A 13211-nucleotide genomic window follows, 5' to 3' on the forward strand; every position below is an offset into this window, starting at 1 on the left:
ACAGTATTCTTTATTTTATTATGAACATAACCACCTGAGTTTATTTGCATCATTACACACATGTAACTGGATTCTGTCCAGTCTCTGTCCTCTGCTTACCGCTAAGGTTAACATAAGTCTTGACTGACTCTTGGGCCCTTATTAAAAAAAAAATGCAATCTGCACACATCCTACAGCATGCAGCCTTCCCTGAGCTCTCTCTCCTACTGAGGTCAGCACAAACAGGGCTAAAGGGCTTCTGCTACCTTGCTAGGTATAGCACATCTCATCCATAATTATGAAACACTCGATACTGCTAAACTTAGAAATATGAAAAGAAACTTGGACGATGAGTCTTTCTCACTGTCTTCAACAAGCTTATTTTAGTATTTCTAAGTTTAGCACTATTGAGTGTTTAATAATTTATACAAGAGATGCTGTACTTAACATAGAGCACATGTGTTACAGACAGGGTTCACGTTATACACAGTGCGTTCCCTTAAAATAACTCTGGTACCGTGGTAACCAGTGTGGAACAAATCAGCTCAAAGTGCTGGTCTCAGGGCTCAGTTGAATATATTTCTGAGGATATGTGCCTGTGCACAGTGTGTCCTCTGTGCAGTACACAATTCCACGATTATGTTTTTGAGCTCTTTGTATAATCAGATAAAAATTGACCACTGGCTGCATTATTTCTTAGGACTATCAAATCATGCCCAGAATCAGCTCCAGTACTACGTCTATGTCTGAACAAATTCGTTTTAATCAATACATTGATTTATAGCCCCTGGAGTGAAATACAATTAGATCTCATTAAGGAGGGAGTGCAGCTTAAATATTAGGAGACAGGACCAAGTCCAGGATATCTGCCTTTGAAACTCAGCGCCACAGAACTCATGTGTGTATAAAGAGTGGCTGTCCATGAAGGTGGTAAGCCTTACCACCTGGAAAATGGACTCAACCAGAACAACCTTCATGTAATAACTGTCCGGTTTTCCTGTGCTAATCAATACTACAGTTATTAGGAAGTAATATTATTATTATTATTATTATTATTATTATTATTATTATTATTATTATTATTATTATTATTATTATTATTATTTATTAGCAGACGCCCTTATCCAGGGCGACTTACAGTCGTAAACAAAAATACATTTCAAGAATCACAGTACAAGTAATAATACAATTAAGAGCAAAATAAATACAATGACTTTGGTTCTAGCAAGTACAAGTGTGACAAAATACGATTCAAAAAAGGAGGAGTGTTTACTCTTCTACATCATCTGGGTGGATGAACTTCAATTGGATGATTCCATCCACGGCACACCTCTGACAAAATGAACTTCAATTGGATGATTCAACCCACGGCACACCTCTGACAAAATGAACTTCAATTGGATGATTCAACCCACGGCACACCTCTGACAAAATGAACTTCAATTGGATGATTCAACCCACGGCACACCTCTGACAAAATGAACTTCAATTGGATGATTCAACCCACGGCACACCTCTGACAAAATGAAGTTCAATTGGATGATTCAACCCACGGCACACCTCTGACAAAATGAACTTCAATTGGATGATTCAACCCACGGCACACCTCTGACAAAATGAACTTCAATTGGATGATTCAACCCACGGCACACCTCTGACAAAATGAAGTTCAATTGGATGATTCAACCCACGGCACACCTCTGACAAAATGAACTTCAATTGGATGATTCAACCCACGGCACACCTCTGACAAAATGAACTTCAATTGGATGATTCAACCCACGGCACACCTCTGACAAAATGAACTTCAATTGGATGATTCAACCCACGGCACACCTCTGACAAAATGAACTTCAATTGGATGATTCAACCCACGGCACACCTCTGACAAAATGAACTTCAATTGGATGATTCAACCCACGGCACACCTCTGACAAAATGAACTTCAATTGGATGATTCAACCCACGGCACACCTCTGACAAAATGAACTTCAATTGGATGATTCAACCCACGGCACACCTCTGACAAAATGAAGTTCAATTGGATGATTCAACCCACGGCACACCTCTGACAAAATGAACTTCAATTGGATGATTCAACCCACGGCACACCTCTGACAAAATTAACTTCAATTGGATGATTCAACCCACGGCACACCTCTGACAAAATGAACTTCAATTGGATGATTCAACCCACGGCACACCTCTGACAAAATGAACTTCAATTGGATGATTCAACCCACGGCACACCTCTGACAAAATGAACTTCAATTGGATGATTCAACCCACGGCACACCTCTGACAAAATGAACTTCAATTGGATGATTCAACCCACGGCACACCTCTGACAAAATGAACTTCAATTGGATGATTCCATCCATGGCACACCTCTGACAAAATGAACTTCAATTGGATGATTCAAACCACGGCACACCTCTGACAAAATGAACTTCAATTGGATGATTCAACCCACGGCACACCTCTGACAAAATGAACTTCAATTGGATGATTCAACCCACGGCACACCTCTGACAAAATGAATTTCAATTGGATGATTCAACCCACGGCACACCTCTGACAAAATGAACTTCAATTGGATGATTCAACCCACGGCACACCTCTGGCAAAATGAACTTCAATTGGATGATTCAACCCACGGCACACCTCTGACAAAATGAACTTCAATTGGATGATTCCATCCATGGCACACCTCTGACAAAATGAACTTCAATTGGATGATTCAACCCACGGCACACCTCTGACAAAATGAACTTCAATTGGATGATTCAACCCACGGCACACCTCTGACAAAATGAACTTCAATTGGATGATTCCATCCATGGCACACCTCTGACAAAATGAACTTCAATTGGATGATTCAACCCACGGCACACCTCTGACAAAATGAACTTCAATTGGATGATTCCATCCATGGCACACCTCTGACAAAATTAACTTCAATTGGATGATTCAACCCACGGCACACCTCTGACAAAATGAACTTCAATTGGATGATTCCATCCATGGCACACCTCTGACAAAATGAACTTCAATTGGATGATTCCATCCACACCACACCTCTGACAAAATGAACTTCAATTGGATGATTCAACCCACGGCACACCTCTGACAAAATTAACTTCAATTGGATGATTCCATCCACACCATGCCTCTGACAAAATGAACTTCAATTGGATGATTCAACCCACGGCACACCTCTGACAAAATGAACTTCAATTAGATGATTCCATCCACGGCACACCTCTGACAAAATGAACTTCAATTGGATGATTCAACCCACGGCACACCTCTGACAAAATGAACTTCAATTGGATGATTCAACCCACGGCACACCTCTGACAAAATGAACTTCAATTGGATGATTCAACCCACGGCACACCTCTGACAAAATGAACTTCAATTAGATGATTCCATCCACGGCACACCTCTGACAAAATGAACTTCAATTAGATGATTCCATCCACGGCACACCTCTGACAAAATGAACTTCAATTGGATGATTCCATCCACGGCACACCTCTGACAAAATGAACTTCAATTGGATGATTCAACCCACGGCACACCTCTGACAAAATGAACTTCAATTGGATGATTCAACCCACGGCACACCTCTGACAAAATGAACTTCAATTGGATGATTCCATCCACACCACACCTCTGACAAAATGAACTTCAATTGGATGATTCAACCCACGGCACACCTCTGACAAAATGAAGTTCAATTGGATGATTCAACCCACGGCACACCTCTGATAAAATGAACTTCAATTGGGTGATTCCATCCATGGCACACCTCTGATAAAATGAACTCAATTGGATGATTCCATCCACGGCACACCTCTGACAAAATGAACTTCAATTGGATGATTCCATCCACACCACACTGAAATCATTGGATTGAACCAAGAACTCCATCTTGATTTGAACCAATAATGATCAATATTATTTTGAATATGTGGATACATGTATTTGGTGGTATAAAGTTATTTAAAAATCGATTTGCCATTAAGCATATCAGTACAATGGATCTGACGTTTGAATGGGACGAGTAAGTCTGTTGTTCAATGCTAGGCAGGAAACATAAAGAAACATTAACTGTGAATATACTGCAGGACAATCAGGAGCCAGAAACATTAACTGTGAATATACTGCAGGAGAATCAGGAGCCAGAAACATTAACTGTGAATATACTGCAGGAGAATCAGGAGCCAGAAACATTAACTGTGAATATACTGCAGGAGAATCAGGAGCCAGAAACATTAACTGTGAATATACTGCAGGAGAATCAGGAGCCAGAAACATTAACTGTGAATATACTGCAGGAGAATCAGGAGCCAGAAACATTAACTGTGAATATACTGCAGGAGAATCAGGAGCCAGAAACATTAACTGTGAATATACTGCAGGAGAATCAGGAGCCAGAAACATTAACTGTGAATATACTGCAGGAGAATCAGGAGCCAGAAACATTAACTGTGAATATACTGCAGGAGAATCAGGAGCCAGAAACATTAACTGTGAATATACTGCAGGAGAATCAGGAGCCAGAAACATTAACTGTGAATATACTGCAGGAGAATCAGGAGCCAGAAACATTAACTGTGAATATACTGCAGGAGAATCAGGAGCCAGAAACATTAACTGTGAATATACTGCAGGAGAATCAGGAGCCAGAAACATTAACTGTGAATATACTGCAGGAGAATCAGGAGCCAGAAACATTAACTGTGAATATACTGCAGGAGAATCAGGAGCCAGGAGTTTACATTGCTTTCTGTTCTTTAGCATAAAAGGGTAAAAGCTATGCAAAGAAAAAAAAGACATGAGCTCAATTCAAGGCTGTTTCAATGTGTTTGAAATTACACAAATATGACCTAAAACACCTCAATTCTGAGCACAATAGGAGGGTTCATGTATTTATTTTATTGCTAGAGATGAATATATATATATATATATATATATATATATATATATATATATATATATATATATATATAAGCGTGGCCTATTTTTAAATGTGCTTTGTGGGAGCAGGTGCATATCCACTCTGCATCCTCCTTCACTTTACCAAATGCAATACAAATCTGATGTGTGCTGACGTGCGCGGTGAGGAAAGTACATTTAAAAAATGTTTTAATAAATATTAAACCCATATTTTAATAAGCCGGTGGTGGTGTTCTGCTTCATCGCACCCCTTTTAGATATTCCTTCAAAATTGACTTTGTTCTCCGGGAAGCTTTGTGATCTAACTTTTAAATGATTCAATAAAAATGCAGTTACATGGCAGATTGTAAACACCTCCCATATATAATGCAGCCTTCTGAGAGGGACGCACGGTGGTTTTAAGAAAGGGGGTGGTTTTAAGTTGTTAGACATTAATTAAATGGAATAAAACGTGGCAGTTACTGAATACTAAACAAAGCGCTCCCTCAGTTGCCCTTGTTTACACAATTATTGAGCACCAATTTAATACAGAACGTGTTGTGATCAAACTAACTCAAACCCCTCGTGTGATCTACGGCCTCTCAGATTACATCTGGATATAATCCCATAAGCTGTTGATTTTATAACATTGCACCAATATTTAAATCCCTCTGTGCTGTGTGTACATGCGCTGCTGTCCAGCTCCCCAGCCCCCCTTTGCCATGGTAAAAGGTTTGTTAATTAGGTTTCCCACTTTCCCCATGCTGGTACATTGCACACACTTTGCTTTGTAATTTAAACTGTGCTCTACGACATGTTTTTTCTCTGCCTTTACCATGGTAACCCTAGTTTGCCTATGCGTTAATCCGGCCCTGGGTACACCGCAGGTAAAGCTTATAGGGGGTCTGAATTGAAATCCTAATCCATTTCAATTCAAAGCGACTGGCTTGCTGAGGAGAGCTGGTATTGCCAAAGCTAATGTAGTACACCAAACAGCAGAGCCGTCAAAATAACAGGACAAGGAAATCCAAACATGTGATATCTTCTGCTTTTCACATGAAATGGCTGTCAGGGTGCAAGCCAACGTGCAGCTTGGGCTGGATTTCTTCTTCTTTAGTTTCTTATAGTTAATCTTTGGATTCCTATCAAGAGGTTTGAAGATTATTTACTGAATGTCTTTCATAAAAAAACCTCAGGGAATAGGTTTTGTAATTGAGCTGAATGGCAGCGGTATGAACTGTTCAGATCAATTGAATCGACCACACTGTATGAATGGCAAACCAACACCAAACTCCAGTGGTTCACAGACTGAAAAAGGGTTTGAGGAAAAAAAGCTTTCCCCCCGAGCAGGGTGAGGAAAGGAGCTCCAGAGCTGGGAGAGACGTCTGGCTGCAGCATGTCCCTGCGTCAAGAAAGGGCACTCGTCTATCTGAGGAGACTGGCAGCAGCACCTGTCTCACCGCCATAGGAGGGCAACGACTCCTCAATTATTATTATTATTATTATTATTATTATTTGTTTATTTAGCAGACGCCTTTATCCAAGGCGACTTACAGAGACTAGGGTGTGTGAACTATGCATCAGCTGCAGAGTCACTTACAACTACATCTCACCCGAAAGACGGAGCACAAGGAGGTTAAGTGACTTGCTCAGGGTCACACAATGAGTCAGTGGCTGAGGTGGGATTTGAACCGGGGACCTCCTGGTTACAAGCCCTTTTCTTTAACCACTGGACCACACAGCCTCCTCAATGATCTTGTAATTGCTTAAGATGCCTAATTAAAGCACAAAGCGGTCTGTCAGTGCCTATTGTTTCTATATCACTGATTACTGACCGAAAATTGCAAGAAAGTATATAATGGATAGAGGTGTTCTAATACATTTGCACACTACTGCATATTTTTAATCAAGATATTTAATTCAGCTTTTACAAGGGATCCCGCTATCCACGTACCCACTTCCTGTTTGCGTTCCTGCCTCGTAAACCCTGCTCTTCAGCATCCCAGACACTCTGCTCCTGTTTTTATTATAATTCACATGGAGCAGCAAGCTGAGTCCTCAGCTGGGTCCTGGTGTCACTTTATGAATTATTTTGAGTGAGTCACACTCCTGCAGCACCGCTGACTTACAATGCTTTACGCAGCCACTTCAAGCTACACATTCCACTGACGCCACGTCTTTGCTGATCTAAATCAAGGGTTTATATCGTATGCTGTGTTTATGAACAGTTTCATTCTCTGTATGGGAGAGGAATGTAGAACAACTAGAGGCTGCTGCAGACCAGTGTGTTCGGAATACAGTAGATGGGGCGTGATGCAAAGCAGGGGAGGCCAGACCACACAGGACACAGAATATAAAAAGAAGATACGACTCGCTTTTTATTTTTAAATGGCAGAATTATTATTATTATTATTATTAGTGGTAGTAGTAGTAGTAGTAGTAGTATTTATTTATAATTAAAGATTATTTCTATCATAAACATATGAAAAATATCATGCAGGAAGTATGCAGTCGCCTCCTTTTTTTGACAGCTTTGTTTAGTTTGTTAATATTGTAATGATCCCTGTAAGAGTTTTAAGTGCACTCATCTCTGGGAATGCCTTTAGTTACTGGTTAGCTCTGGAATGGCTGGTACAGTCTGAGACAGAGATAGAGGTTGGATGAACATCTGGTGCAGTACTAGGGACAGACAAGAAATGTGAACTGAGACTACTAATCGAGCCTTGTTTAGGTTGAGGTTGTTGTGTAGGAGGTGTGTCGTATGAAACTGGAAAATAGGTTGGAGTATGTGTAGAGTAGTTCTGAAGGTGCTGAGTAACTCTGTGATTGTTAACTGCTGTCCAGTCCAAGACTACCTTTGCACCTCTGGATCAGAACATCAAACCATACAATCTTCAGTGTCTAGGGGAAGCACATCTTTAAGTGCATCCCTGTATACCTGAATGCACTTGCTTGTCTCTAGCATACATTGCAGGTTTGAGATTTGATTTCAGCTCACTTTGCCACACGTTGCATTCCGCATCTATAAAGAGCAGCAGTTCAAAGCTTAGCTTAACATTTTGCAGCTCCGCAGATAACTGTCATTAGCAAACAGTGTGGAGCGCTGTCTCCATTCGGATATGGGTTTTTCTTCTTCTCTGCATTCGTTTCAATGAAACCTCGGCATGACCACTCACAGCAGGAGTGGATGAGCGGCAGAGAGATAGAGAGGGAAACTGTGGGAGTCTTCACAAAGAATGAGCAATGTCAATGTGTGAGCAAGAGACCCCCCCAGCTCTCTCCACGAGTTATACAACAAAGCCTTGGTGAGCAGGAAGCAGAGCATCGACAAGAGGGGACGTGCAGGGATCTGTCTCCGCTTGTTCCTCTAGCAATCCTCCCTCCTCTTTGTTTCCAATCTCTTTAATCAATTACCCCTGCCGGGCTCTCTCCTGTCGATCTGCACTCCCTCAGAGCTCATGCCTACCTGACAGGACACTCTAAATACCTTTTGTCAAAATAACGTAAACAACCGCTTTTAGTTTATAGTACCTGCAGTGAAAACAAAATCAAATTAAAAAAATAAGTTGGTTCCAGACCCTCACAATTCTCTGTGTAAAAAAGTGCCTCCTATTTTCTGTTCTGAATGCCCCTTTATCTAATCCTCTGGGTCGACATTGTCAATACCTTTTAGAATTTTGAATGCTTGAATCAGATCGCCGCGTAGTCTTCTTTGTTCAAGACTGAATAGATTGAATTATTTTAGCCTGTCTATGACATTTTAAACCAGGAATAATTCTGATAGCTCTTCTTTGCACTCTTTCTAGAACAGCAATATCCTTTTTGTAGCGAGGTGACCAGAATGGAACACAGTATTCTAGATGAGGTCTTACTAGTGCATTGTAAAGTTTTAACATTACTTCCCTTGATTTAAATTCAACATGCATGCATTTCCTTGAATCCCTACTGTGTTCAGTTTGAGAATTAATCTTTTATGTGGGACTTTGTCAAAAGCTTTCTGGAAATCTAAATAAACCATGTCATATGCTTTGCAATTATCAGTTGTCGATGTTGCATCCTCAAAAAAATCAAGTAGGTTAGTTAGACACGATCTCCCTTTCCTAAAACCATGCTGACTGTCACCCAGGATAATGTTACCATATAGGTAATTTTCCATTTTGGATCTTATTATAGTTTCCATAAGTTTACATATACTAGAAGTTCGGCTTATTGGTCTGTAGTTACCTGGTTCGGTTTTGTCTCCCTTTTTGTGGATCGGTATTACATTTGCAATACTAGGGTAAAATGTAGGGCAGCAGTGTGTTGTTGTGGTTAGGGCAGCAGTATGGAGTAGTGGTTAGGGCTCTGGACTGTTGTACCCTTGAGCAAGGTACTTTACCTAGATTGCTCCAGTAAAAACCCAACTGTATAAATGGGTAATTGTATGTAAAAATAATGTGATATCTGTATAATGTGAAATAATGTATATGTGATATCTTGTAACAATTGTAAGTCGCCCTGGATAAGGGCATCTGCTAAGAAATAAATAATAATAATAATAAGGGTGTCTGCTAATAAATAAATAATAATCAAGAACATTATTTTTATGAAGTGATTAACACAGGCGTACATGCTTATTCCTCAGTGTGCCACATGTTTTCATTTAGATTATATTCAATATTAATCTAAACTTGCTTGTCATTTTGTAGCTGTTCAGTTCTGAGGGGATTTAGCCCAGACAGAACAGCTAGAGGGTGCAAGCGTCCGAATCCACCAGGTTAAACCACATCAACAACATCACTAAACAGAGCCATCGTGATGCAGTGACTATAAAAAAGAATTAAACAAAGAAATGCCAAAACATACATTTATTTTTTATGACTTAATTTATTATTAGTAGCAGTATTATTATTGAACTTAATATTAAAGTATGCAATATGTAAAACACAATATGGCTACTTAAACTAATTAGCCTTAAATTATACACCCAGGCATGTACTGAAATTAGCTAGCTGCTTAACATACCGCAATTTGCATTTTTATTCCGACACTTAGCAAAGTAAACATTTTGTCATATGTACTAAGAGAAAATATGTTAATAAAGACAGCTGCAATATGCTAATTTAAATATGTGTTGCATCTTCTTAGTGAGCTCTATAGCATTATACATTACGAGAGTCATGCGACATTGTTCAAATAAGTAGCGGGAGTTGAGTTGTGGTTTGCTGCAGCAGAGGGTAAATAAATGAATCTCCCTCCCGACCTGTGAGGACGCAGTATAGCGGGAACAGAGTGCCCTGGACTGGATGGCCTGACAATTCATTCCCAGGGTTAGGCGGAAGTCAGCCATCTAGAAAGGGGGCAGTACACTAAGTCATCACCCCAGTGGGAAAGCGATGTGGCAACCGTGGACTGGAGGAGAAACGGCTGCACTCGCTAACCAAGGGGGCATGACTGACAGTACAAACAGGAGACGAAGCTAGGTGATCTATTCCTTTGTTTATGGTTAAGGTCAAACCGCCAAAGGACAAGTATAAAGTAACCGTGAGTGTTTTCTTTGTACTGTTTGTTATTTATTATATGGCTAATGCGATCCTGAGCTGTCAGGACAGGCCAGCACAAACCCGGACAACACTGCACTATTGTTCACGGATGAATTGTATTTGCACCACTAGCACTAACCTCACTCACCCTGGACTTGCACTCGTGTTTGTGTATTGCGTGTGTTTAAATGCTGTGCTTATTATTTCAGGACTGAACCCCATGTTGGGTACTGCCAGTCCTCTATTTATTGTTTACTGTTGTCATCAGACTATTGGATTACAAATTCAAGCCACAATTTCACCAGTACTTTGTTGTCTGTCGTTATCTTGAACACTGCATCACCTCTACACCTGCGCACTGCAACCCACCTTCCCACAGGCATATACACCCGTTCATTTTACAAAACTAGAACCAAATAGCTAAGAAACATCACGTGAGTTCACTAACAAAGTCAAGTAAATGCTTTTGAAAATATGAACCAGTATGTTTAATTTACAGTGCTCAATCACACTGGATTGAACGTCACTTCAAATAGAGCATTGCCAGTGTGAATATTGTGGATGCTAGAACTTGACATTCTGTGAGCTCTCAAACCACGTGGTTTTAATAATCATGAAGAGATGATTGTTAAGGAAGCTCTCTGTGAAACTCTCCTCAAAGAACTCTATCAGCTGCAAATTATATTTGTATGAAGAGGCAGTAAGTGAAAGGCTTTCTGGCGAAAAGAAAAATAACACATTCTGCCAAAGGACAAAAGCAATATTTTCAATCCTTCTCAAAAAGCAACAGACTCATTAAAATGTGACAGGGTGATACAGCATGCAGGCTGATTTACATGAGGAAATGATTACACAGTGATTCGGGTTGCAGGCAGGTACAGTACAATAGAACAACACAAACAGCCTGTGTTTTTTGAACGTGAGCAACAAAAAACAATGAGAAACACATTTGACATTGAACTGTTCAGAAACAAGGCTTCATGAAAACACGTTTCTGATAGATTTCTACAGGTTCATTCTCAGATTCAGACAGTACTGCAAATGCCATGATCTAGGAGCCTTAACAAACCTGCATCCAGGTGCATGCAAGAAAATGAAATCTGGTGCTACAGAAGGTTAAATAAATCTGCTTGCAAACCATACTGTACCAGGAGCAAGTGAACACAACAAGCAAATCATAATCTGAGCTGCGACCCTGCTGCTGAGAAGCTGCCAGGTCACATCCAGTCAGTTAGAAGATGTAGTGGTGTTTAGAGGGGTCAGGGGTTTGAGGGGTAACAGGTGACAAGAGTGACCGTAGTGTAAGTGTGAGCATCGGCCACAGCATCCTCCTTGATAAATTGTGCCAAACTGCATTTCTATGTAGGTGTGATGACAGCCTTCTCCTCTTCCTCTCCCTCTCTCACTTTCTCAAGGGTGTTCTGCCGAGCAATCAACCAGTTTGCTGAGACTCTCACCCAGAACTTCCTCCACGGATCCAATTTTGAACTGCAGGTGGGTTTCACAGAAACATCCAAACTTTTCAATGTCCAGCAGATGAACTTGGGAGTACTTGGAAAGGGGGCTTCATTGAAAATTTGTGTGTGTGTGTGTGTGTGTGTGTGTGTGCTAATGAGTTAACATATTATAATCCGGATTTCAAACCCTTTTTTTATCTGAAATTGAAGATGCTTGGGAAGTAACATTTTGGAAAGCACTACAGGTTTTTGTTTCCCAAAACTTTTTTTTTTAGCATTACATATTTTTTTTTTATCAAAAGTAAGCATTTTTTTTTAGTTGCATTGCATTATATTACATTCATAGTCAGCAGTTATTTGGTTGTAAACTTGTTGTAAAAGGGACAGCAGCGTTCGATTCACTGTGGTGCATAAGAGGTTAGGAAGCCCAGAGAAAGCCGCAGAAGGCGGGCGTGGACGTACTGGACCACACGAAGCGGCAGCAATGAAGAGTAGAGAAGGTCTGAGCGAGCCTCAAGGGGGTTCCCTCATCGGGTGAAAAGTAGAGAAGGTCTGAGCGAGCTTCGAGGGGGCGCCCTTATCGAGTGAAAAGTAGAGAAGGTCTGAGCGAGCTTCGAGGGGGCGGCCTCATCGGGTGAAAAGTAGGGAAGGTCTGAGCGAGCTTTGAGGGGGCGCCCTTATCGGGTGAAAAGTAGAGAAGGTCTGAGCGAGCCTCGAGGGGGCTCCCTTATCGGGTGAAAAGTAGAGAAGGTCTGAGCGAGCCTCGAGGGGGCTCCCTTATCGGGTGAAAAGTAGAGAAGGTCTGAGCGAGCTTCGAGGGGGCGCCCTCATCGAGTGAAAAGTAGAGAAGGTCTGAGCGAGCTTTGAGGGGGCGCCCTTATCGGGTGAAAAGTAGAGAAGGTCTGAGCGAGCCTCAAGGGGGCGCCCTCATCGGGATAAAAGTAGAGAAGGTCTGAGCGAGCCTCGAGGGGGCTCCCTCATTGGGTGAAAAGTAGAGAAGGGCTGAGCGAGCTTCGAGGGGGCGCCCTCATTGGATGAAAAGTAGAGAAGGTCTGAGCGAGCCTCGAGGGGGCGCCCTCATTGGGTGAAAAGTAGGGAAGGGCTGAGCGAGCCTCGAGGGGGCTTCCTCATCGAGTGAAAAGTAGAGAAGATCTTAGTGAGCCTCGAGGGGCTTCCCTCATCGGGTGAAAAGTAGAGAAGGTCTGAGCGAGCCTCGAGGGGGCTCCCTCATCGGGTGAAAAGTAGAGAAGGTCTGAACGAGCTTCGAGAGGGCGCCCTCATTGGGTGAAAAGTAGAGAAGGCCTGAGCG

The 13211-nt window shown here is 41.4% G+C and overlaps 1 protein-coding gene across 2 annotated transcripts in view; it reads left to right on the plus strand.

The window, feature by feature from the left end:
- The window catches only part of LOC117403985 (dedicator of cytokinesis protein 2-like), a 428344-nt gene that overhangs the window by 329500 nt on the left and 85633 nt on the right, over positions 1 to 13211 (plus strand). For both annotated transcript variants that reach the window (XM_058985710.1, XM_058985720.1), the window contains one exon: positions 11861 to 11939. In XM_058985710.1, the coding sequence (XP_058841693.1) occupies positions 11861 to 11939 (79 nt within the window). The remainder of the gene's footprint in view (positions 1 to 11860; positions 11940 to 13211) is intronic.

This window comes from Acipenser ruthenus, chromosome 2 (genome assembly GCF_902713425.1).
Source record: "Acipenser ruthenus chromosome 2, fAciRut3.2 maternal haplotype, whole genome shotgun sequence".
Lineage (NCBI taxonomy): Eukaryota > Metazoa > Chordata > Actinopteri > Acipenseriformes > Acipenseridae > Acipenser > Acipenser ruthenus.